Genomic DNA, 24871 nt, shown 5'->3' on the forward strand with positions numbered 1-24871 from the left:
GTAACTAGTGGCTCTCGAAACACCTTGTAGGACACGAAACTTAGCTCTAACTATAATCAAAGCATAGATTCACCACAAATGTTGGCATAGTTATTGTAAATAGAATTAAAATACATCCAAGAATGGAACTCTGGGGAGCATGATATTCCAATACAGAAGAAAAGGACTCCAAAGAAAGCTAAAAATGGGAGAATGTAAAGGGGGCAAGATTTCAACAAGGCCAAGTGCAGCGAGGAGATCAAGGAAGACAAGACCTACTGATTTGTCCTTCTGGTTTGTCAGTAAGAGTAACGGTGACCTACTCTTATTTCTAATTTCGCTTTGTCACATATAAATCATTGCTACTGATAGAGTAGCAAGGTTTGAAATAACAGTCCAACTGTGGCATTTAAATTAGCTTTTTAACCTCTTTGAGACCAGGTTTCCTCTCTTCCAAGTAACAAATTGATTTCATTTGTGTTACATAATCTCTTTCATTTTGACTTTTTAAATGTTACATTTTTAAAAACGTTGTCAAAGGATCCAGGTAGAAGCAAAATTTGAAGCAAATATTCTATGCCACAGATCTCAAATTATCTTGCTTTTATAAGAGATATTTCAGAGCATTTCTAGCCATTTGTACCATGAGGTTACCTTAAGGCTGATACTTACTGGGAACAAGAGAGCTAGGGAACACTTTGTCTCCTGACAGTAGGATAAGTAGAACAGAGAGGCTGTGTAGAACTATTAAAAGTACAAGAGGTATGTTGGTAGATGGAGAAGAGTTCTTGAAATAGATAAGATAATTTGTAAAAATAGAGACTGAATTTTCTTTCTGTAGGAATCTATCTTTGCAATCACAACAAAAACCAGTAAATACTCAATTATATAAATATTTGTTTTATATGAAAATTTACAAGAAGTCACCCAATATATATGACAAAGTGTATGGCCCAGTCTTTAAAGTATTTGACTTTACAAAGTATTCACAAATAAAGTTAGATGATTTGCAGGATTTGCTTTATGACAACTCAAACCATTGGACAATGTGCGTAGGAGGGATAGAGTAGGGGTAGAAATGTGTTGACCATTTTGGAATTGGATCATGAGTACATGAAGTACATGGGATTCATTCTACTGTTCTATCTGCTTTTGTATGTGCTTAAATATTTTCATTTTCAAAAAAGCAAGTGTTTGACTCACCACCATCAGAGTCATCTCTTCCTTGAGGTCATCATATCGTTCTTCTAAGCGACTGAACTCATTCAGAAGGTTCTGGTATCTCAGCCTTTCATCATTAAGATCGAGTTCCAGTTGTTTCGTTTCTTCTACTAACTTCTTCTCCATAGTCTCTGAAAGAAAGAAGAGTGGAAAGCATAGCAAAGACGGCTCTCCAGAATTCAAGAGGACAAACATGTTCACTGACTTCCAGTTTCTCTGCAAAGTGTTTTACTTCTAGCGTCACGAACTATGAAAAGTATCTTAGTGAATGAAGGGAAAGAGCAAATATGACAAAAAAAATAGTTTGTGAATAACAGCAATCATCTACTGAGTTCTTCCATGTACTAAGAATTCAGTGCCACTAGATCATTCACTGGTTATAGCACATCCTTGGTAAACTTTCACCAGGCATTGTTTAGTAACTAAAGTATTCTTTATTCCAATATTCTGTTTCAGGCTATCATAAAATTCTTTTGTCCAAATTAGTGTACTCTGTCAAAAAGTCAGAGATACTCCTCAGATTTCTGAGGAAGTGGTGACTTCTCAGTGAAACAGGCTGTCCATGTCCTATGTCAACACTCTGCTCACCTCACTCTCTAGGCTGAGATCTTACAATATTTCCAGCATGTTGACCCTCCACAGTCCTATCACTCCCCCATTTCTAACCAGGTAAGACCCCCATGCCTGGCCATCTGTGTCACATCTCTTGTGTGTTGCCGGGGGTACCTCGACCTTTCCATTTACCACCCCGCTCTGCTGTCTCTGTTGCTAGTGGCTCACATTTGCCTGGGACGTCATCTGGAGATAGGAGATGAGCTCCTGACTGCAGATAAAACAAAGTAAACAGCCTTAGATCTCAGCTGTATGTTTTACCTAAATAAGCCAACCAGTCACATTTATAAATATTAAGCTTCCTAACATTTACATGGCCCATTTTATTCTCATGTTTCGTGGCTAAATCTTAGCCTGCCCTGCCTGCTCCAACTGCTTCACCATTTCTTTCTCTTGTAGCTCTGTAAGGCCGAGGGCTGCAAGTGTCTTTTCACAACTGCTTCCCTGGTGCCCACCACAGTGCTTCCCTAGTGTAGGGCTTTAATAATGTGTGAGTGAAGGAATGAAAGAATTTCTCCTCCCTATCACATTCCATAAATTTCCTTTTATTCTTACCAATTTGCAGAAGCTGCCTAAGGCTACCAAGAAATCTTCCCTAGGCAAATCTCATGTTAGGTTCTTTGTTCTTCTCATCCAGTTTCAAGTATTCTTATCATTCTGGATCTTTCCATCACATTCTCCATCCTAGCAGCCTTCTTTCCATGTCTTCAGTGACTGTTTTTAATATCCCCTATCAACTTTTTTTTCTAGTTTCTTTTCTTCACCTTATCCTTTACTTGTGGTCATCCTATAAGGCTTAATTCCAGATTTCTTCTCTTTCCTTTACAATATGCCCTTTAACTGGGAGGGAAGACGTAGTGGGGGTGTGGGAAGCACAAGGGGTACTCTTATCTTCATAGCTTTAATGGGTACCTTAAGGCAATCTTTAATCTCAATTTGTTTTCAGTACATCCTAGCTGACATCTAAAATTTAACACGCTATCAACTGATCTATTAATTTTACTCATAAATAGGTACTTTTCTCCCTCAGTTTCCTCATCAGTAATAATACACCATTATTGTCATAATAAATCATCTCAATACTTTAGAAAATTGTTATTCCTTTTTTGAATACCACATCAAAAAGGATAACATTCTGGTGATTCTCTTCATTTACTATATCCTCACTCCAATCCATCTCTTTCACTCTGTCTCCCCCATCCATTTCTATAGCTTCAATCCATATCTTCTTAGCCCACATTTATATACATGTAGACTCCTTGTAAATTACCATCATTCTTACCTATCTCACAAATAGCTAATAGAATAAATGTTCACATCTAGTTAGTTCTCTACTCAAAAAATTAGAGTTGCCTTTTTTTTTAAGGTGGAAAAGAGTAGTTGATCTTGGGAGAATAATATCCACTGGTTTAGCAAAAAATAAATAAATACATGTAGACACATACACACGTTAGCTCACAATTTCTTCCTAATTCAATAGAATCCTGTAAGTCATAACTAATAAATCATACATGCAGAACAAAATTAATTTTAAAAAAATTACACAGGATACTGACCATACATGAATTCACATTTGTGCATAGAAAGACCAGATTTACAAGTTCACCAACTAAATCAACCAAAATATTTACAGTGCTTGCCCCTTGCAACTTCTTAAATTTACTGATGACAATCTCAACTTTTTAGTATATGTGCTACCGAAGCGAGCACAATTTCAACTTTTTAAAAACACTGCAGTTGTAACAAAATTGTAACATATAAAACTTCGATCTGAACTTGGCGGGAGTACGGCAAGTTATACCCACGTGAGTCTTACCTGTCATCTCCTTAGCCTGCTCCACGATAAGATGATTGAGGGCCTCTTTTTCCTGCTTCAGCAAAGTATTTTCTTCCTTCAGACTTGATACCAGCTATAAAATAAAACAATCAACTCAGATGGTTGCAGTAGACAGAAGGACGCCTCATACTGAACATAAAGACCACACCATAGGCCCTCTTTACCGCCACATCATTGCACCTCATTTCTTTGCCTAGGTCCATCTAGTCATTTTTTTGAACTTGGCTCAAGAATTAACCCCTCCAGAGAGCCTTCCTGGAAACACCTTGCAATTAGGTGTCTCTCCTACAGGACCCTAATGTGCCTCGTTATAGCCCTTAGAAATGATTTACTTTTACTTCCCTAATAGACCAGCAATTCCTGGAGAATAGAGATAATTGCTGTTGTTTTACTTTGTACCTTGAGCATTTAGCAACTGTCTGGCACCTAGTAAGCATTTGCTCTTGAAAGAATGAAAATGCCTTCTCACCTCAAAAGCCTAACAAAAGCTTAGGTGTACTCATGATTCAGGTTGCAAACTAATCCTTTTATTCCATGTTTAAGCATTGACCTTACAACAGCATGAAAGTACTTAAATGTCACAAAACTGTACACTTAAAAATGGTTAAAGTGGTGGATCAGGGGTGGGAGGTTGGGGGAACCAGGTGGTGGGTAATGGGGAGGGCACGTTTTGCATGGAGCACTGGGTGTTGTGCAAAAACAATGAATACTGTTAAGCTGAAAAAATAAATAAATTAAAATAATAAACGTAAAAAATGGTTAAAGTGGTAAATTTTATGTTATGTGTATGTATATTCTGTGCCCCAACACACCCACACACACATACACACCCTACACACAAAACACATTGACCTTTCACTTTCTAGTTCCCAGTTGGATGAGGATTCCCAGGAAGCAAAAATTAAAACCAAAGGTAAACTTTGCAAAGTTTATAGTTTACTTAGTTCATCTTTGACATAAATGTGTGTTTGTGTGGAGTAAAATTTGAATTCCTTTCTCTAAGCATAAATTCAAGAAACTCTTTAAGTAATAGCTTGCTTTTTTTCCTCCCTCATCCCTTCCTCCTTCCCTTCCTTCCTTCCTCTCTGTTTAAAGTAAACTCTATGCCCAATGTGGCGTTCAAACTGTGACCCTGCAATCAAGAGTCACATGTTAAAGCAATAGCTTTAATTATAAAGAGAAAGTTTTCAGGAGGTCAGAGACAGAGAAAGAGAGCCCTATTAATATTCAGAAGGCAGTACGGGGCGCCTGGGTGGTGTAGTAGGTGCAGAGTCGGACTCTCGGTTTGGTCTCAGGTTGTGATCTCAGGGTTGTGAGACTGAGCCTGAGTCAGGCTCCATGCTCAGCGGGGAGTCTGTTTCTCTCTCTCTCTCCCTCTGCCCCTTACCCCATCTCATGCATGCACTCTCTCAAACAAATAAAATCTTTAAAAAAATCTATTCAGAAGTCAGTACAGAAGAAGCACAGGAAACCGAGAGTCTTGCCAATAGTTACAGCCAACAGTCAACTCTGTTTTAATTTAAAGATAGTAATTCTAGTGGAATTTATGAAAATCTATCACTTTTCTCAAGTAAGCTTTATGTTGAGATGCTTTGATTTTGTTTAAATGATACATTGCGTTGCTGCTTGAGAATCGTAATGTTTTCTGTATTTAATGAAGCTTTGATATAAATACTGATATAAACTTGTAAGTAAAAGCACCAGTCCACAAGCACTGCTGTTGCTGTTCTATCTGCATCCTGGGTCCTGGCTACAGTCAGTGTGCAGACATTTGGAATTTTCCCACTCAGAGTTCTCACACAGCCTTACAGGTTTCCAGAAAGATCTCTACCATCAGCTAGCAACATTTCACTGCTTGATTGGCTTCTCAATCATGTTAATCCTTTTGGAGAAAAAGGAGCCTACACTTCACCCAGACCTTTGTATTTAAAAAAGAAGAGTGTGGAGTACATTCTTGGCCATTAATTCTCTTCTTAGAACACTGCTTTGCCTCTGTTCTTACTAGAGTCAAAAGGTTCTACTAAAAGACCTACAACTACTCATCCACTGAGTGGGAGACATGCTTGGAGAACACTAATAATGAACAGTAAACAAACTGACATTTTTACTTCACCTTCAACTGAAATCAACCTTGGGCCACACATTCAGGTCATGACAATAGCACATTTCCTTTGTGAAAAGAGTAGATGGGGATATGAAAACTAGTTCCCACCTGCTCGGTTTCCTGTTTGTATTTATCTGCACGCTCCTCAATGGATTTTTTCTCTGACTGAGTTTGTTCCAGGTCTTTCCGGAGCTTGGCAATTTCCTCCTGCAGACTGAGGACCCGTCCAGTAGCAATCTTGGCTTCCTCCTCACTTAGCTGGAGACGCTCTAAGTCACTTCGTAGTTTCTCAGTCTCAGAGGTATATATTCCCTCCAGATTGGTCAGTTTCTCCATGAGGCATTTGTAGTCTTTGTTCTTTTTATACACACGTATAAGTAACAATAAGTAAATATATATATCATCAAGTGTATTTTAAGAAAACTGTATTTATTCATCACATTCATGCTATATCACCCTAGCACTGATAACGTACCTAACCAAAATACTAACCACAATCTTTATAATCAATACCTTTTGAAGTGATACAAGGAGAGAACAGGCAGAATTAATTCTGTTTTACATCATGAGCAACATAGATGTGATTTTCTCATGATCACAAGGTGAGTTACCACAGTAAATTCTTAATTTCCTGATTCTTAAACCAGAAATAGAAAAATCTATACTTGCTTTTGAATATAAATCAGTTTTCTACTGAGAGCCACACGCTAGGCAGGTGATTCAGAAAAATGATAAAATGGGCTCAAAATCACAAGTTATTTAAAAATCTCTTTATTACCTCAAAACACTTCCCACTCAGGTGAATTCCTCCTTCTCCCTGATGAATCTCACTTTATTCTGTTTGCTGGGTTTTGTTTGTTTTTGTCTTTTTCTTTTTTGCCCTCCTCGGTATTTATGTATTACTAATTACTATTATATCATTCGTATGTGCTAAAATATTACTTGGTAACTATCTCTAGGAAATAAAATTTTATCCCTGCAAATAGACTGTACATTACTCAGGAGAATGGACATCTTTCTGCCTCTTGCACCATATCTCAATGCTAAACAACTCATCTGTAAAAGAACCTTAAAATTTATGCAGATGAACAATAATGATGAAAGAGATTTATAAAGTACAAAGTACAATACGACTCTTGGTCATAAATGTTTGGAATGTTGTATATCTGGCTGTGTTCTCAGAATACTTTCCTCCCTTCATCCTTGCAGGTATAGTCTTACCTATGAGCTTGTCACTCTTTCCATAACGACATTACTGTCATTATTATCTTACCATTTTTGCTTTGACTGAAAAGTGAAGCCAAGGGGAGACACTGCTGACCACATTCCATGGTGCCCCCTTAAGCAGCCCCCCACCCCGGGATCCCGAGGAAGACACACCTGCTCATCCACTTTGCGCTGCAGCTGCATGATCTTGTTCTCCATGCCGATGTGCAGCTTCTTGTAGCGTTCCACGGAGCGGGCCTCGATCTTGAGCTTCTTCAGCTCGCGCTTGGCCATCATCCGCCGGAAGCAGCACTGGAGGTAGATGATGGCTTGTGTGCTCCTCCTGTAGTGCATGCGAGCCAGCCAACCCCGCACCCACTTCTGAATGATAACTGCTTTGTGCTCACGGAGCATCTGCGGAGAAAGGGAAATCCAGGTAATGTCAGACCCTGGACCAGACTAGAGGTTCAACGTCATCAACCCAGCTAGGTCAGGCTGAGAAGCCAGATGCCGCCCAAAGGGAAGGATATAAACATTGTATTGTACTGTCTGGATTTTACGTATCACAAACCTATGCTTGAAGACACGAGGTATGACCAATACTCTCACCGCAGAAGCTGACACAAGGGGTACTATGAAGTTTACTACTGATTTATTCACCCTTCCCCCCAGAAACAAACAAACAAAAATGACACTCTTGTTTGCCACATTTGAGGAAAGCCATTTTAGTGAGGATTTCCCATTGCTATTTCAAATGTAGCAGGAATCCACCTATGAAATTCAAAGGTGGTAGGGATGGAGCTTTAAAAGGAAAATAAAAGATGAATTTGAACTAATCTTAATTTTGATTTTCTATTGTATTTTCTAAAAAAAAAAAGAAAAGAAAAGAGAAGATATTCCCCTAAACTTATAAACAACTTATAACAACAAGGTTGCCTTATGAGATGAATTTGTCAGTAAAGATCATCAAGTAGGGATTGTATAAACAATTTCCAGAAATGATAAACAATTCTTGAATTTAAAAAAATTCTTGACCTTTAAGAAAGATTAAATTAGCAAAACCCTGAGGTTCTTCTAAGTCTATGATTTTATGCAATAACCTGTGTGATACAACTGATATTTAAATGTATGTATATAATGTATCTCTTATGAAACTTTTTATATGTAAAACTCTCTAAAACTATTCAATAGACAGTAGTTTAATAAAAAAGTAGAAGCATAGCTCCTGTTTTTAGATTAACAGAGAAATAATGTAACATTTTAGAGAATACATTTAAGAAGTAAGTGGCTAAGTTTTAAATACAAAAAAAAAATCATAGGTCTGTTGGAGACCTTAACAGTCCCTTTGGCAGTTGAAGTCTGCCCTTTTCAGCTGCTCTCCTAATGCCAAGGCAGGCTTCAGTCTCTGCTCAGTCAGCCAGTCAGTGTGTATCAAGCTGCAGTGAGGTCGGCAGGCCGAGCTCTCACTGAGCATCACAATCCTGAGGGAGCCCCTTTCCTTATATGGATGACTAGTGACGAAATGGATAAGACTCCATGATGGAAACTGAAGGTTTTCAGACACTTTCAGACTTTAAAACTCAGCACACAGTGGCAAAGCTATTAATGCCAATTTTCCTATGCCATTTCCTTCTCTCCATGTACTTCGGACATTGGTCCATTTCTGAAATTTCAGCCAAATGGAAGCAGTATATAATTAGAACTTCCACTCTCAATCTCATGTCCATCAGTGAGTCAGAGAAATTAAATGGCACCTGCTCTCCCTTTCAGATGCCCAAATCCCATGAAGGGGAAGCTCGGACTGGACAGAGCCAGAAGGAGCACTGATGGGGTGCTACTGGCCTGTATGCGAGCTAGCCTCTAACGTGCCACCCCCACTGTGTCCAGTCACACTGGGAGCTGAGCTGGCCAGAGCCTGCCTCTGCTACACCGAAAGCCTCAAAACCCAGTTCAGATGTCCCTGAGGAAAACATCTCAGGTAGGGGTAACACCTCGGGAGGGCAACCAGTTTGTTGTATCTGAAACGTCAAGTTTAATAAGGCTTTACCCTTCCCTGAATGCTCATGCCTGTAGAGAAAGAGCTCCAGAAGGTTTGGGCAGAAAGACCTGGAGTAGCTGTCTTCAAATTTTCTTTTAAACACAGCTATATGTGTTTTGCTCATTCAAACCTCATTAACTTCCCATTTTTCTTTGCTGTATAAAATTATTTCACAATAAGAAAGTAAGATAAACACATAAATAGGACCTGGCAAACCCATGTGCTACTTGTGACCAGAGACATGTCCCTCCAATCATTCTACTGACGCTCCTTCTAATAGTGAATGCCACCGAGCTCTGGGATCCAGACTGTACTTCCGGCTTATTGAGAATATACCTTAAAGCCAAGCTCAAAACCTTGCCACAATGAGAGAGATAAAAACCTTCCATCAATTAGATCATATACTGTCAGAGGTAAGGACTAAGATTAATCTGGTGATCCATTATCTAGTCAGGTTGATTATCGCCAGATATAATGATTATTTGTCAAAAATTGCTGAAGCATCATATTCTAGTCAATACAACTTTTAACCACATTAATGTAATTTATTTCCTTTTCATCATGTTAAATTCTTCTAAGGCTGTTTCATTCTTGGTACAATCTTCTACCCCTCTGTCAGATATTCCACCTATTCAAAGCTCATCATAGTCAGCTGAATAAAGTCCCCCAGGGACATCAGGTCCTCATTCCTGAAACCTGTAAAGATTACCTTGTTTGGGGAAAATGCTCTTTGCAGATGTGACTAAATTAAGGGTCTTAGGGCACCCAGGTAGCTCACCCAGTTGGGTTTCCAACTCTTGATTTCGGCTCAGGTCGTGATCTCAGGGTTGTGAGATCAGGGCTGTGGGATCGAGATCTGCCTTCGGGCTCCATGCTGAGCATGGAGCTGCTTGTCCCTCTCTCTCCCCCTGCTCCTGTGCTCTCTCTCGCACTCCATCTCTCTCAAATAAAATTTTTTTTTTAAAAAATTAAGGGTCTTGAGAGGGGGGATTATCATGGATTATCCAGGTGGGCCTCAAATCCATCACGAGCATTCTCAGAAGAAACAGACAAGAGAAGCAAAGTTAGACACACAGAGGAGAAGATGTGAGGATGGAGGCAGAAGTTGGAATGATGTGGCCACAAACACAAGGGATAGTGCAGTGACCTGGCAGAAGCTGGAAGAGGCAAGAGACGGAGTCTGTGCTAGAACCTCTGAAGGAAGTACAGCCCTGCTGACGTCTTGATTTTGGCCCAGTGATACTGATTTTAGACTTCTGGTCTCAGGACTCTGAGAGAACACATTTCTGTTTTAAGCCACCAAGCTGTTGGTAACTTATCACAGCAGCCACAGGAGACCAGTTTGGTTACTTTTTTTTTCAAATTACTCAGATAAAGGGGGAAAAGGGAGGTATTTTTTCCACTATCCTGATAACAAATACATGTACTTTGAAACAGGACAAAACCAGATAGGGAGGCAAACCATAAGAGACTCTGAATCTCAGAAAACAAACTGAGGATTGCTGGAGGGGAGGGGGTGGTAAGGGATGGTGTAACTGGGTGATGGACACTGGGGAGGGTATGTATTGTAATGAACACTGGGTGTTACGTAAGACTGAAGAATCACAGGCCTGTTTCTCTGAAACCAACAATACATTATATGTTACTTTTAAAATTTAAAAATAAATAAATATATGTACTTATTTAATATTTTAAAATATATTTCAATTGTCAGTTATCTCCATTCAGTTTCTATGTCCACAGGAACCCCTGCGGTATTTTCAGATTCAAATTCCAGATATGGAATTTGATTGTTAATGGAATGAATAAACAAAGTTAGAAATAATGCCTCACCTTGCGATATCTATTTCTGGCCAAGTAGCCTCGCAAATAAGACTGAAGAATAATAGTGGCTGATCGTCTTATCTTGTATCTCCTGCGGGCTATATACATGCGCCAGTACTTCTGAATAATGGTTGCTGCCTTGGTTCTACGCAGGAACTTAGCATAGCTGGCCAGAGAAAAGAGAGGTGCACAGTCAGTAATCAGACAAACCCAGACTACATTCTGTACAGACTTAAAGCACCAATAACTTCAGCAGAATAAGTAGTACCTCCATTGTTATTATTCTACTATTACACATGTTAAATCATGTATTTGTAGGGCAATTTATAGTTCCTCCAAATAGTTTTGCATTCATAATCTGATTTGAGTCTTCCCTAACCCAGAAAAGTAGGATGTCCCACATTCCTCAATATTACAGTAAAGAAAGTGAAGCTCAGAAAGCTTCTCTCTTTCTAGGACAGTCCTCATTACCCGGGGCTATATCCCCTTTACACAGCTGACTGGCTGTCCACAGTAATCCCATACTGAGTACCACCAGCTTTCTTACATCTAGCCATTGCTAATGTGTGATATTTCTCCCTCATCTACCTGTTTGGGCATAAGTTCTTCGCCATTAACTCATCTCTACTGATAGTTCTAAATTAAAATTACCCCATACGTAAATCACACTCAAGTCTCATTCTCCTCCAGATCTCCTCAGTTAATTGCTACTGAAAGCTCTTCAGTGGAATCATTGTTAACCAGCACATATTCATGACTGTGTTAATTTACAGATGATTTTTTCAAGCCCACATAAAAGTAACAACAACAACAAAAAATCGGAGGACGTGAATAGCAGTGGTTTGTAATTTTTTTGATGATGAATCTAAATCACTTGTAAGGGTATTTAACTGTCTTGTGAGTAAATCTATCCCTTTCTGAAACTAGGAAGAGGTGGGGTGTTGACTTTCAAACATGAAGACCCCAGAAAACTGTCCTCGGTTGGACAAGGAACCAGGTGGGCTGTCCGAGGTCCGGGGCTGTGAGTTAGGCTGGAGGGGCGACGCAGAGACCTACCATCGGGCCTGGTAGCCTCGCACATGTCTCTGCACGGTGATGGCCGCCTTGCGCATACGCAGGTACTTCTTTCGCAGCAGCCAGCCTCGTATAGTCTTCTGGATCCGGATGCAGGCCGCCCGCAGCTTGTCTGCTCTCAGTTTTTCTAGGTAGGCCACTTGACCAGCGCGGAAAAAGATCTTTGTCTTACCAAACTGGTATTTGTCCTTGTCCTGTTTTGTGGAAGAAATTGTATACTCAGAAATAGAAATGTTGACCATACAAAAGAACTTCTAAAAGAGAAAAAGATATGTCTAAAAGCAGAATCAGTAAAGGGATGAATCTAGTAGCTAAAACTTGGGCTATATTGCCATTAACTAGTGGAGCCAGATTTTTTTATCCTATGCAAGTCAAGCAAATAAAAGGGATTTTAAGGAAAACTGTAGTTTAAGAATTATTTTCCAGAATCATTCTACCTGGAATTATTATCTCTGGCCAAACACTTGGTTGTGGGTTATAGGCAATTTGAATGTTTGCATTTTAAATATCTCAAGGAAATGGAGATGCTGACACTTGCTCTGACTGACTCGGGCTGTAAGCATTACATCAGGCTGTATGTTCCATGAGAAAGCTGAAGGGACAAAAATACCAGCATGAAGAATAAGGCAGGAAACTACGTACGTAAAATAAGAATTAAACAACAAAAACTTGGCATACTCATATCAAGAGTTAAATTTGCAACAGTTACCTGTTGTCTTTAATCAACAGTATCTGAAAATAAACACAATCCTATAAATGTATCTAAAATCCTTCTACAAATTTTAAAACTTTTATAAAAACATAATCACTTGTATCGCTCATCGATTTTGGATTACAAGCAGAGTGGAGCAGTAAACACAGACACACATGCTATTTTTCGTATACCATTTCTTATCCACCTTATCTAAAAGGATGCAGCTTATTAACCATGCTCATGTCAAAAGAAGAGTGGAATTTATTTATAGTAATCACTACCATGATCTGGTAAGGCAAAACAAAGAAAATCACTTTTCAGTGTAAACAGGTGCAAACAGTGTAAACATCCTATCTCGTATGTAAACCCAGAAAATCAGAAATCCCCATATATACCTAAAACATCTAAAATTATTTTAATTTAAATGCATAAAGCTTCCATAGGAAGCGTAGCTAGAGACAGAAGCAGGGCTAGAAGGTGGTTCCCCTCTTCTTCTCCCTGTCCCATCTCAGCTTCCCCACTCCACTTCTGCTCCCCTCTACCAGCAGCCTCCTCTGCACACCGCCCTGCACAGCCCTGAGCCAGACCTGGTGTGGTCTGGGGACATCATGGTCTGGGTGTAGGATTGTTCCTACTTTCTGCTCTCCATTCCCATCTGAACCTAGGTTAGAAAGGAGTTGGTCCAAACCCAAAAACATGATTCCTTTTACATATTACTAAGAAAGTGGCCTTAGTTCTTCCAAAGGAAAACAAAAATTATTATTACCAAAGAAGAGATATTACATTTAGTTAATAATCAGTAATTAGGACTAATTACCTCAAAGTGAGGTAATCCACTCAAACTAGTGTAAAACAAATTAAAACTTTTTTTTTTAAATTTTATTTATTTATTTGACAGAGATCACAAGTAGGCAGAGAGGCAGGCAGAAAGAGAGAGGGAAGTAGGCTCCCTGCTGAGCAGAGAGGCTGCTGCGGGGCTCTATCCCAGGACCCTGAGATCATGACCTGAGCCGAAGGCAGAGGCTTAACCCACTGAGCCACCCAGGTGCCCCCAAATGAAAATATTTTTTAAAAAACCTTTCATGGGGCACCTGGGTGGCTCAATCATTAAGCGATGGCCTTCGGCTGCGGTCATGATCCCCGGGTCCTGGGACTGAGCCCTGCAATGGGTTCCTTGCTTGGTAGGGAGCCTGCTGCTCCCTCTCCCACCCCCCCATTTGTGTCCCCCCTCCCGCTCTGTTAAATAAATAAGTAAATAAATAAAATCTTTAAAAAACATTTCATGAATCTTAAGTTCTTCATGAACTAGAGTACCTGTTCTCAAAATGGAGTCCTTGGACCAGCATCAGCATCATGTGGGAACTTGTTAGAAATGCATATTATTGGGCCCATCCCAGACCTACTGAATCAAAAATTCTGCAGGCTAGATCTCAGCAATTTGTAGTTTAACAAGCTGTCCAGGTGACTCTGATGCATTCTGAAGTTTGAGAACTCCCTAGTTTGGCATACAAGACTTTTCAAACACCAACCTATATTTCTTAACCAAATCCATACTGTTCCATGTATCAATCTTATACTGAAAAAAAAAAAAGAACAAAACAAAATAACAATAAAAGGGGTGCCTGGGTGGCTCAGTGGGTTAAAGCCTCTGCCTTCAGCTCAGGTCATGATCCCAGGATCCTGGGATCGAGCCCCGCATTGGGTTCTCTGCTCAGCAGGGAGCCTGCTTCCTCCTCTCTCTCTGCCTGCCTCACTGCCTACTTGTAATCTCTGTCTGTCAAATAAATAAATAAAATCTTTTTTTTTAAGATTGTTTAATGAGCAAATTAATGAGCAAAGACTATTTTATGAGCAAATTCTATGTTTTCCTACTTCTTCATACCTTGCTCCCTATTAGGATGTCCTTCTACTTTTATACAATCTTACCAATTCTTCAGGGCCTAACTCAAAACACGCCTCTTCCATGAAATTGTTCCTTCTTCCCACAGCACGTGTGGCTTTGCCTTCCTGTGACTTCTTTAGTATTTGACAGACACTAAGGCATACTATACTTATCTCTAAAATGAATGAATTTCCAAGACAGACTATGTTATCTTAGGACAAGACTTGCTTTTTCTTAATCACAGAGTATCTGGCCTGATATCTTCCATCAATAAGTATGAGATGAACTTTTATTGATAATGATCAAACTCTAAAAGATGTGTGTCTCAAGTCTGGGTCCAGACCTCTCCAGACCTCACCATCCTGTTTCCTGACAGTAGACCATCCCCCTCACTAGGTCTAGCATCTTAGGCACAGTGAGCCTTGACCTCTGAGACAGTGTGCCCCCCACTCTCCCAACTCCAAATAATCTGGATTAGTGGTATTTGGATTTCCCAAGGCTGTCAAACCTTACAATCACAAGGCCCTTGGCCAATATCTGTTCAGATGAAGATAAATGAAAATCCTTCTTACCAGTATCAGTTTCTCTAACACATTCTTGCATGTTTGCTTTCTGTCACTCAGCACATCCTTTTGCTTCATTAGGACACGGTAGCGGCTGAAAAATTCTTGGTAGGTCCACCTGTATGAAAACAACTACCATCAGCTTACCAGAATAGGTAAGACTCTCTCCCAGAGGGTCCCTTCCATATGAAACCGGCCGCGCTCACCGTGAGGGGAAGCCCGCTGCACTGATGCGGATGGTTTCCAGGACACCACATGCTCTCAGCTGCTGCACCGCCCTCTTCTCATCAAACCTATGTGTAAAAGGGAACATCAGTGACACACAGAGAAGCTTGGCTGCAGCCACAAATTACCCTCCTCAGTCCAGAGAGCAAACTCTTTTGTAAGGAGCCAAATGGAAATTAAAAAAGAAAGCATTCAAAAGTTGGAGCAGGGATCACAACGGCAAACTCTGGGGGGAGGAGACAATTAGCAGTAAAATAAAGAGCAGAGCCATAAATAGAACCTGTAGTTCACACCACACACCTGTAACAAATACCACTGGGCATATTTTAAGAACCCTAAAACTCCTCAGTACCTTGCTCTTATTTATTAAATGGCTTGCTGTGGTGAGCTGTTCTCTTGTTTCTTTAGCTCACCATATATAGCTTCCTTAGAATAAAGACTGGCCAACTCTGGAGATTTCTCTAAGAACAAATTAAATACACCTCATCCAATTATTTTTTTTAATATTGCTGTTCTAAAAGTTCTATTCAACTTTGTGAGTACATACAAAGGATTTATAGTGTCTACACCAGTAACAATTATTTTCATTTTGTACTCTATCTTATATACTTTGTTTATTTTACTCTAGACAAATGGCATATGAACATTACACTAAGAGAGGAAGTAGCAAGACCTGCCCTTGCTGAATGATCACTCCTTGTACTCCCCCAGTTAAGCCCTGAGCACCCTATCCAAGCATTGTGCTGTGCTGTCCTCTCAAGTGTTCTGTTGGCTGTAGGAGATGGGGTTGGCTGATGGAAGGTAATGGCCCCTAAGGTTGTCCAGGAGAGTGGCCCAGGCGGTGGCAGCTTTTTCTGCCTCCCATTGCCTCCAGAAAGGGCTTCTTGGCAATCAGGAGGATATAAGTCTTTCATAACTGCCCCTGCATCTAAGGCAGAATCTCAGAGGGCAGGGTTGGCAGGGTGTAGGAAAATGAGCCCTCATTCCCTAGGGAGTTACAACCTTTGGTAAATGTGCCTAATCTGACCTACAAATTCCCCTTCTAGAAATAGATTATTCTAAGAAGATAATTAGGCAAATATACAAGAATGTTTGGCAAAATATATTTACCATATCATAGTGGGAATAACCTTAATGGTCATCATTTAGGGAATAATTTAAATAAATGATGGCATATCTATACAATGAGAACTATGTAGTCACTAAAATGATGATGTGGATTTTTATTTACTAACTTGTAAAGCATCCACAATTTATTAAGTTAAAAGCAGACATAAAACCACAATTACAGCACAAGCCCCTCTGATTAGTGTCTCTCTTTCACACACACATACCCACATACCATAACAGGGAAGGAAGGGATGTTGGTTGGTCAAGAAGGATGTATGTAAGTTAATACCAGTCATCTCAGTGTATCATGAACGTTTTTTCAATTTTTTATGCTATTTTATATTTTTTAAAAACTGTTTTTACAATGCATGTGCATTACTTTTAAAATTAGAGGAAAATGTCCATTTTGAGAAAAAAAAAACAAACTTCCACCTCATACATGGTATTTGATGTAGGGCAAAACATTTGGTAATAGTAGACAGACTCTGAGGGTTTCAACAGCTGGAAAGTAGCAGAGATCTGAACCTTCACCAAGGCAGACTTAATCCACAGGACTCTGGTTTTAACTAATGCCCAAATAAGCAAAAGCCCAGAAAGATCTTGAATTAAAGTAGATTCAAAACAGAAAGTCAAACTAGAAATGCCTGGTTGACCTCAACTTTTAAAAATCTTCAAAAGGCCAGCTGCTATTTTATCATCATATTCTCCAAAGGAAATGAAAACTAAAACGACAACAACAACAACAACAACAAAACCAAAAATATCTATTAACTAGTGATTTCCCTCTACAAAACATGAAGATTTACCCAAATATTTTTTTTCCTTCTGTTAGTATCGGAATCCTTATAAGACTTGGAAGCTTTCTAATTCAGTAGTTGAGAAACACTTACGTGAATGGAAACTTGAAGTCATTGGGCTTAATGCAGCGCACATAGTGAGGGGTAGTGGCATTGAGGGTCTCCATTAGCAGGTGAAGGGAGTTTCGGAACTATACAAAAAACAAAACAAAAAAAGGGTCATCAAGGTTTTATCAAAATTGATACTGTAAAAACAATTTAAAATTTTTTTCCAATGACACTACTGGAGATTTGGCGATGATTTTGCCTCCTATGAACTTGACCCAGCCTCAGAAGCAGGGCTTTAGGTTAAAATCTGCTTAAATTCTGCCATTTGTATGCTTATTCTACTAAATATACATTTGTTCTCCTCCCACCACTTTTCCCAGCCACCCCTTTCCACAAACTTATCTTCTTAGAGCTGTTTTAGGTTCACAGCAACATTAACTGAAGAAAGATTTTTCCATAAGCCCCTGCCCCCTTGCAGGCACCAACTCCCCATTATCAGTACCCCCAACACAGTGGCACATTTGTTAATACTGGTGAACCTGCTCTGACAAATCACAGTTCCCCAAAGTCCATTATTTACATCAGAGCTCACCCCCCTCCTTTAACATAGGCTCCTGTAGCTTCCTGTTGTGAACTCAAAATTTTGACTAAAAATATAACCTTACTTGAAGAATATTAAGTCCACTTATCATGCACACTGGGAATTCTGCCACAAGAGACCAAAAAAGTAGCAGGTGACTTCCAAGAGCACAGGGAATGAGCAGGAGGATGGGAGAGGACAGCCAGCATGGGGCTACCATCAGGGACACAAGGTCAAGCCTAGAGGCTCTGTACCTGTGTCAGGCCCTGCTTCCTATTTCACCTGGGCACAGGGTTCCCCCTCTGACTGGCTTCTCGTCCCGAACCCCCGGCCTTGTTCAGGCACTACACGTAAGTGCAGTATTTCCCAAGGCACACAGAGCCGAGGACTTCAAAGGAAGGAGAGGGCTCTGCTCCAGCACTGAGGGAGCTGTTGCTCTGTACAAATCCAGAGAGGAAACAACCAGAAGACAAACCAAGGGCAGCAGTGGTCGGCCAGGGAGGATATGTACTACAAGAATCAAGACCTAGAGGAAATTATTTTGGGAAAGGCTTAAGCAGAGTCATGGGTCTAAAGCTGGGTGGAGAGGAACAGTAGGGAATGGTGTTACATATTCTCATAGTGAGAGCTCTAACCTCTCCCCACCTGAGGACCCCACATGGGGGGCTGACAGAGGAAAACCTGGGGCTTCAACTGAGCTTGAGGGGAAGGAGAACTGCAACGGCAGTTCCCTGAACTCACCTGGTGCCCCACTGTTTTCTTATGCTCTTTGGCTGTCTGGCCGGGTCTGCCTTTGGTGGGCTTTGCTGGAGTGCGGGTGAGGGGTGTGCGTCCTGATGAGGTGGCTGACGTTGGACTGATGGCCTTTTCATCATCTTGAAATAATTCTGGTAGCATCTTAAACTGAGCCAGAAACAATAAAAGATAATTATACTTTAAATAAACTCAAGTGTAGGTTGATTAATAAACTCATGTGTGGCTCAGTCATTAAGCATCTGCCTTCGGTTCAGGTAATGATCCTCAGGTCCTGGGACTAAGCCCCACATCAGGCTCTCTACTTGCTGCTCGGTGGGGAGCCTGCCTCTCCCTCTCCCGCTTCCCCTGCTGGTGTTCTCTCTCTCTTGCTGTTTCTCTCTGTCAAATCATTAAAATCTTTAAAAATAAATAAATAAATAAACTCAAGTGTAAACCTTCACAGAAGACTTGGAATCCATCGGGCTTCCCTTCATAGGGTAACCCCTTTCAAAGTCTCATTCCAGAAACAATCAATATCTACGTTAGGAAACAAAGACATGGGGCACCTGGGTGGCTCAGTGGGTTAAAGCCTCTGCCTTCAGCTCAGGTCATGATCCCAGGGTGCTGAGATCGAGTCTCGCATCGGGCTCTCTGCTCCACGGGGAGCCTGCTTCCTCCTCTCTCTCTGCCTTGCCTCTCTGCCTACTTGTGATCTCTGTCTGTCAAATAAATAAATAAAATCTTAAAAAAAAAAAAGGAAACAAAGACATGAGAGGAAGGTGATACCAATGCAACAAAAATACAGGAGGAAAAAATGCAGTGGTTCTATGACCATGTTTGGGGGAAACAAAGTCAAAACTACTCCCTTAACTCTTGAAATCCTAATCTACAGAAAATGGCCACTATCAACATATTGCTGGCCTTGAACTATAATTATTTTATGAGCAAAATTCTAATTGGAAGTCCTATCTAATTACTTCAGTTCCACAAAATGTTCTATCATCCTTCATTTGTCTACCTACTAACTCAAATGGTGAGTACCAACTAAACAAACTCATTGAAAATCGTGGCAAGAAGGCTATGACGAACTAGTTCTCCAATACAATCAACAACACAGAATTATAAGGAAAACATTAACAGAGTTAATGTTTTGGAAAACAACAGAGTTACAAGGAAAAAATTAAGAACCCTGCCCTTGTCCTATAACCTTTTATATTTGTTTTCAAGGGATTAATAACTTGATTGCATAATTTCTGCAATTAATTTTGTGTTGTACCAGGTTTGCACTATGAAAGATTATTATAAGATCTGGCATTTAACAAGTGGATAGATGGTATTAGTTAGTATGGAAGGGAGACATTTTATGGCATGAAAGAGATTTCAAACTAACCTACAGGAACACCATGATATATGCATATATCTTTACAATAGTCACACATTCCACACTAAATAAACCCTTCAAATTACAATAGCAACAACCAATTATTTGTCTAATAATTTCAGAATATCTCCAGAAGAAATAATTTTCTTAGGAGAGTTCTTCCATTAAAGAACAAAATCAGAGAATTTCATTTGCTCTTAATGTGTATTTAATCATAAGGGTAATTTAGGAAATAACTCACACTGTATAAAATAAATTGTTATATAAAACATACCAATAATGGTTGCTTGCTACACAAATGAATCTCTTCATCCCTTTTAAAGGGTTGGCTATAAAGAGGAAAACATGTTGCACCACTATCTTGTATTACAATGTTAAAGCTGCATTCCAAACAGGAAAAATAAGAGTCTGTAATAGATTTGATATGAAAACCCAAGGTATATGTATCGTGCTCCATCCTCCAGCTCCAGCTACAACAAAGCTACATACACTGCAATTACTCCCAATGACTCCTCAGAACCCATCGGTACCTTCTGATAATTAAGGACCCACCAGCCAATCAGAAAAGTTAGTCAGAAGAAAAACATGAATGATTACGGGTACCTGGGCAATAAGAACCTGTGAATGTTCCATTTAATCTAAATTACCGTGCTCGCTTCGGCAGCACATATACTAATCTAAATTACCTAGGCAGAGTAGTGACATTAGAATTTTATGGTTTTCATCACTATTCATAAATAGAACGATTTGAAATGTACCTGAATAGTACTCAGCGATTGCCACTGTGAGAGAATTTTCTCTTATACATCAGTCCTATAAGCTATAAAGCATTAATGCCCAGTGCTTATGAGTATAAGTGAAAAACTGACTTTTTTACAGACACATAGAGTCATTATTTTTCCGAGGGTTAAAACTAGAACTTAGTCTTGGCCAACAGATGCATGAAAAATGCTCAATATCACTTGGCATCAGGGAAATACAAATCAAAAACACAGTGAGATATCACCTCACACCAGTCAGAATGGCTAAAATTAACAAGTCTGGAAGCAACAGGAGTTGGGAAGGATGTGGAGAAAGGGGAACCCTCCTACACTGTTGGTGGGAATGCAAGCTAGTGCAGACACTCTGGAAAACAGTATGGAGTTCCTCAATAAGTTGAAAATAGGCTACCTTGGGACGCCTGTGTGGCTCAGTGGGTTAAACCTCTGCCTTCAGCTCAGGTCATGATCTCAGGGTCTTGGGATCGAGCCCCGCATCGGGCTCTCTGCTCAGCAGGAGCCTGCTTCCCTTCCTCTCTCTCTGCCTACTTCTCTGTCTACTTGTGATCTCTGTCTGTCAAGTAAATAAATAAAATCTTAAAAAAAAAAATAGGCTACCTTACAACCCAGCAATTACACTACTGGATATCTGCCCCAAAGATACAAATGTAGTGGGCACATGCACCCCAATGTTTATAGCAGCAATGTCCACAATAGCCAAACTATGGAAAGAGCCCAGATGTCCATCGACAGATGAATGGATAAGAAAGATACGTGTGTGTGTGTAGGTGTATACACATATATATATCTATACATACACAATGGAATATTATTCAGTCATCAAAAAAATAAAATCACGCCATTTGCAATGACATGGATGGAATTACAGGGTATTATGCTAAGTGAAATAAGTCAATCAGAGAAAGACAATTATCAAATGGTCTCACTGATATGTGGAATTTAAGAAGCAGGCAGAAGATCATAGAGAAAGAGAGGAAAAAATAAAGCAAGATGAAACCAGAGACAGAGATAAACCATAAGAGACTCTTAAACATAGGAAACAAAATGAAGGTTGCTGGAGGGCAGTGGGATGGAGGGAAGGGGTGGCTGGGTGATGGACATTAAGTAGGGCATGTGATGTAATGAGCAGTGGGTGCTATATAAGATTGATGAATCATAGGCCTGTACCTCTGAAATCCATAATACATTATATGCTAATTGAATTTAAATTTTAAAATGTTTATGGAATATTCCCTCAGAATTTAAAAAGGATCTCTTAGAATAAATGAAGGAAACAAAAGTGCTGGTCAGTAGTCTAAAAGACTCACATGAATAATTTATTTTTTAACGAATATTTAAATATTCATTTTGCTAAACTAAGTTTACTTTCAATTATTTTGAGTGCATAAGACCATGTTCCCAGTGCATCCCTTTAAAATGATACAGCAGGGTGCCTGTTGGCTCAGTAGGTTGATCATCTGACTCTTGATTTCAGCTCCAGTCATGATCTAAGGGTCCTGGGATGGAGCCCTGAGTCATGCTCCCCACTCATTGGGGAGTCTGCTTGTCTCTCTCTCTCTCTCTCTCTCTTTCTGCCCCCAAACCCACTAGTGCTCTCTCTCTTTCTAAAATAAATAAATGATTCCTTAAAAATACATAATACATACATACACAATAAAATGATGTAGTAAAAAACCTATTTTCTTTCATAATCTCTCACAAAGGCACAATAGAGTCTAGAACCACTGTGCAGACAATAATTTCACACAAAACTGAAAGACAACAGGGGAGCCTGGGTGGCTTAGTTGTTAAGCATCTGCCTTGGGCTCAGGTCATGATCTCAGGGTCCTGGGATCAAGCCCCAAGTCAGGCTCCCTGCTCCACGGGGAGCCTGGTTCTCCCTCTCCCACTCCCCCTGCTTGTGTTCCCTTTCTCTCTCTCCCACTCCCCCTGCTTGTGTTCCTTTTCTTGCCGTGTCTCTCTCAGTCATATAAAAAAATAAAATCTAAACAACAACAAAAAACAAAACCTGAACGACAACACTGCATAGTGGTTAAGAGCAGACTCTGAGCCAGACAGCCTGTGTTTTAGTTTTGCTTAAAAACACATTAGCTATGGGGCGCCTGGGTGGCTCAGTGGGTTAATCCTCTGCCTTCAGCTTGGGTCCGTGATCCCAGGGTCCTGGGATCGAGCCCCCCATCAGGCTCTCTGCTTAGCGGGGAGCCTACTTCCCTTCCTCTCTCTCTGCCTGCCTCTCTGCCTACTTGTGATCTCTGTCTGTCAAATAAATAAGTAAAATCTTTAAAAAAAAAAAAAACACATTAGCTATGAAATCTCTGTGCTTCAGTTCCCTCATCTGTAAAATGGGAGTAATGATTTTATCACCTCATTATAAAAATTACATGAGTTAACATTTGTAAGGCATTTAAAAGGCAAAAGATTTATACTATCTGAAGAGAAACCCGACACACACTATTATTTATTTGATAAATTAAAAACTAACAGTAAAGCTGATTTTGTTAGAAAAATCACTATTGTTAAAAAACTGTTTAAAAAAACAAAAAACTAATGCTTAAGTAATTAACACCATTGAATATATCCTGATTGCAGAAAGCCTATACATTGTTACCTTGCTGGATTTCAGAACTTTAATTTGTTCTTCAAAAACAGTGTCTTTATTCTTTTCCAGAAAGCCTTCACACTGGTATTCCACCTGGAAACACATGCAAAAATCTTCTTAACAGATTTTTTTTTGAACAGATTATAATCATCAACCACAAAAACATTTATTAGGTTCAGGCTATATGACTGGTTCTCAGCAAACTGGTTATCAGTTTTAGTCTAAGAAACCAGTACCATTCTTGGGAAGAAGTATGTTAACTTTAGAGTAAAACTCCTGAAGTAGTGCTTTTCCTAGGGAACAGTGGTAGTGCTAACTAGTTATGGTTTTAAAGATCCTCCCAATTCACAGGTAGGCAGACTCATAAGAAGTTGACTCTTCTCACTCATGCTGGCGCAAGAGAGCTCCTTCATAGCTAAGCCACTGGACCTTCTTGTGGCTGAGATCACAATCCTGGAGAGGTAGTTCTCTTGGGAGACAACTGGGTAAACACTGTACGATTTGGTAAAGGGAACTACTCAAGAACAGACTGTTCCTGCTTCCAAAACTCCAGTGACTTTAGGCATCTACTACTCAAGTTGCTCCCCAGGTTATAACACAAAGCCCAGCCCTTAGGTAACCTAAAGACATTCCTAGGTTTCCAGCTAGGACTAAGAAGACTTAGAAGACCCTCAATTCCTGAAGGAGACCCCAGGAAGCTTACCCCCTAACCCTACCCACATCTCCTTTAAATGTAAATTAGTCTCATCGCTCCTGATTTTCTGAGCACACTACTAAACTCATGAAGCAGCAGGTCCACATGCCCTGTTAGCAGGAACCCACTGACTCAATCACAGTCTCTATTCTGATCCCTCTAAGGCTTTCAGCAGTCTGAAGCAGCAACCTATAATCAAACACATTAACATTTCTACACTGAAATATGTTAATATCCAGCCTAACTGAGATAAATAAAGACTATACATAACCTCACGTTACTTCAAGTCAGAGATCAGGTCTAGACATAAAATGAATTATGAAAAGACTTTTTATTTTTCAGAGTTTCTTGGATTTCAGAATTATAGAGGATTGTAGGCTTATATTTATTTCATAATATAATTCCATTTATAGGAATGGAAAGGGAGAGAAAACCACCCAAGCAACACTGAAAAACACTTTTCCTATAAGACACTAAAGAATGCAAGTTTCAGCAAAGATAAAAATGATATCTCTAGACTTATTGATTTTTTTTCCTCTTTGAACTTAAATATTCAAAAAGAAAAAAGATAATAAAGCTTCCTTACTTTGTCAGCAAAATGTTGGATGATGAAAGCTTTGTTTGATAGACGGGGCTTTTCAAAGAGTGCACATTTGTTCAAATGTGTGTTGTACAATTTTTGGGCCCAAGTGTCATCTGTGCCTTTGGGCATCTACATTCAGGGTGGAAAAGAAAAGGAAAAAAAAAACAGCAAAAACAAAATAAGGAGAATATTGTTATAATATTATTACATATGAATATTCTGAGTTATCAACCAAGAGACCATTTTTTGGCTTTTCTAACAACTTTTATATTCAATATGAACTCATGCCTTCCACATTACTCTGTT

General features: G+C 39.7%; 1 protein-coding gene across 7 annotated transcripts in view; it reads right to left on the reverse strand.

The window, feature by feature from the left end:
* MYO5A (myosin VA) overlaps positions 1-24871 on the reverse strand; it is a 191385-nt gene that overhangs the window by 52393 nt on the left and 114121 nt on the right. For all 7 annotated transcript variants that reach the window (XM_046008078.1, XM_046008077.1, XM_046008074.1 and 4 more), the window contains exons 13-24: positions 24569-24694; positions 23298-23381; positions 18536-18697; positions 17260-17357; positions 15241-15327; positions 15044-15152; positions 11878-12089; positions 10831-10987; positions 7134-7373; positions 5862-6110; positions 3629-3722; positions 1183-1331 (exon numbers count right to left, since the gene is read on the reverse strand). In XM_046008078.1, coding sequence (XP_045864034.1) covers positions 1183-1331; positions 3629-3722; positions 5862-6110; positions 7134-7373; positions 10831-10987; positions 11878-12089; positions 15044-15152; positions 15241-15327; positions 17260-17357; positions 18536-18697; positions 23298-23381; positions 24569-24694 — 1767 coding nt within the window. The remainder of the gene's footprint in view (positions 1-1182; positions 1332-3628; positions 3723-5861; positions 6111-7133; positions 7374-10830; positions 10988-11877; positions 12090-15043; positions 15153-15240; positions 15328-17259; positions 17358-18535; positions 18698-23297; positions 23382-24568; positions 24695-24871) is intronic.

The sequence above is a fragment of the Meles meles genome, chromosome 6 (assembly GCF_922984935.1).
Source record: "Meles meles chromosome 6, mMelMel3.1 paternal haplotype, whole genome shotgun sequence".
Classification (NCBI taxonomy): domain Eukaryota; kingdom Metazoa; phylum Chordata; class Mammalia; order Carnivora; family Mustelidae; genus Meles; species Meles meles.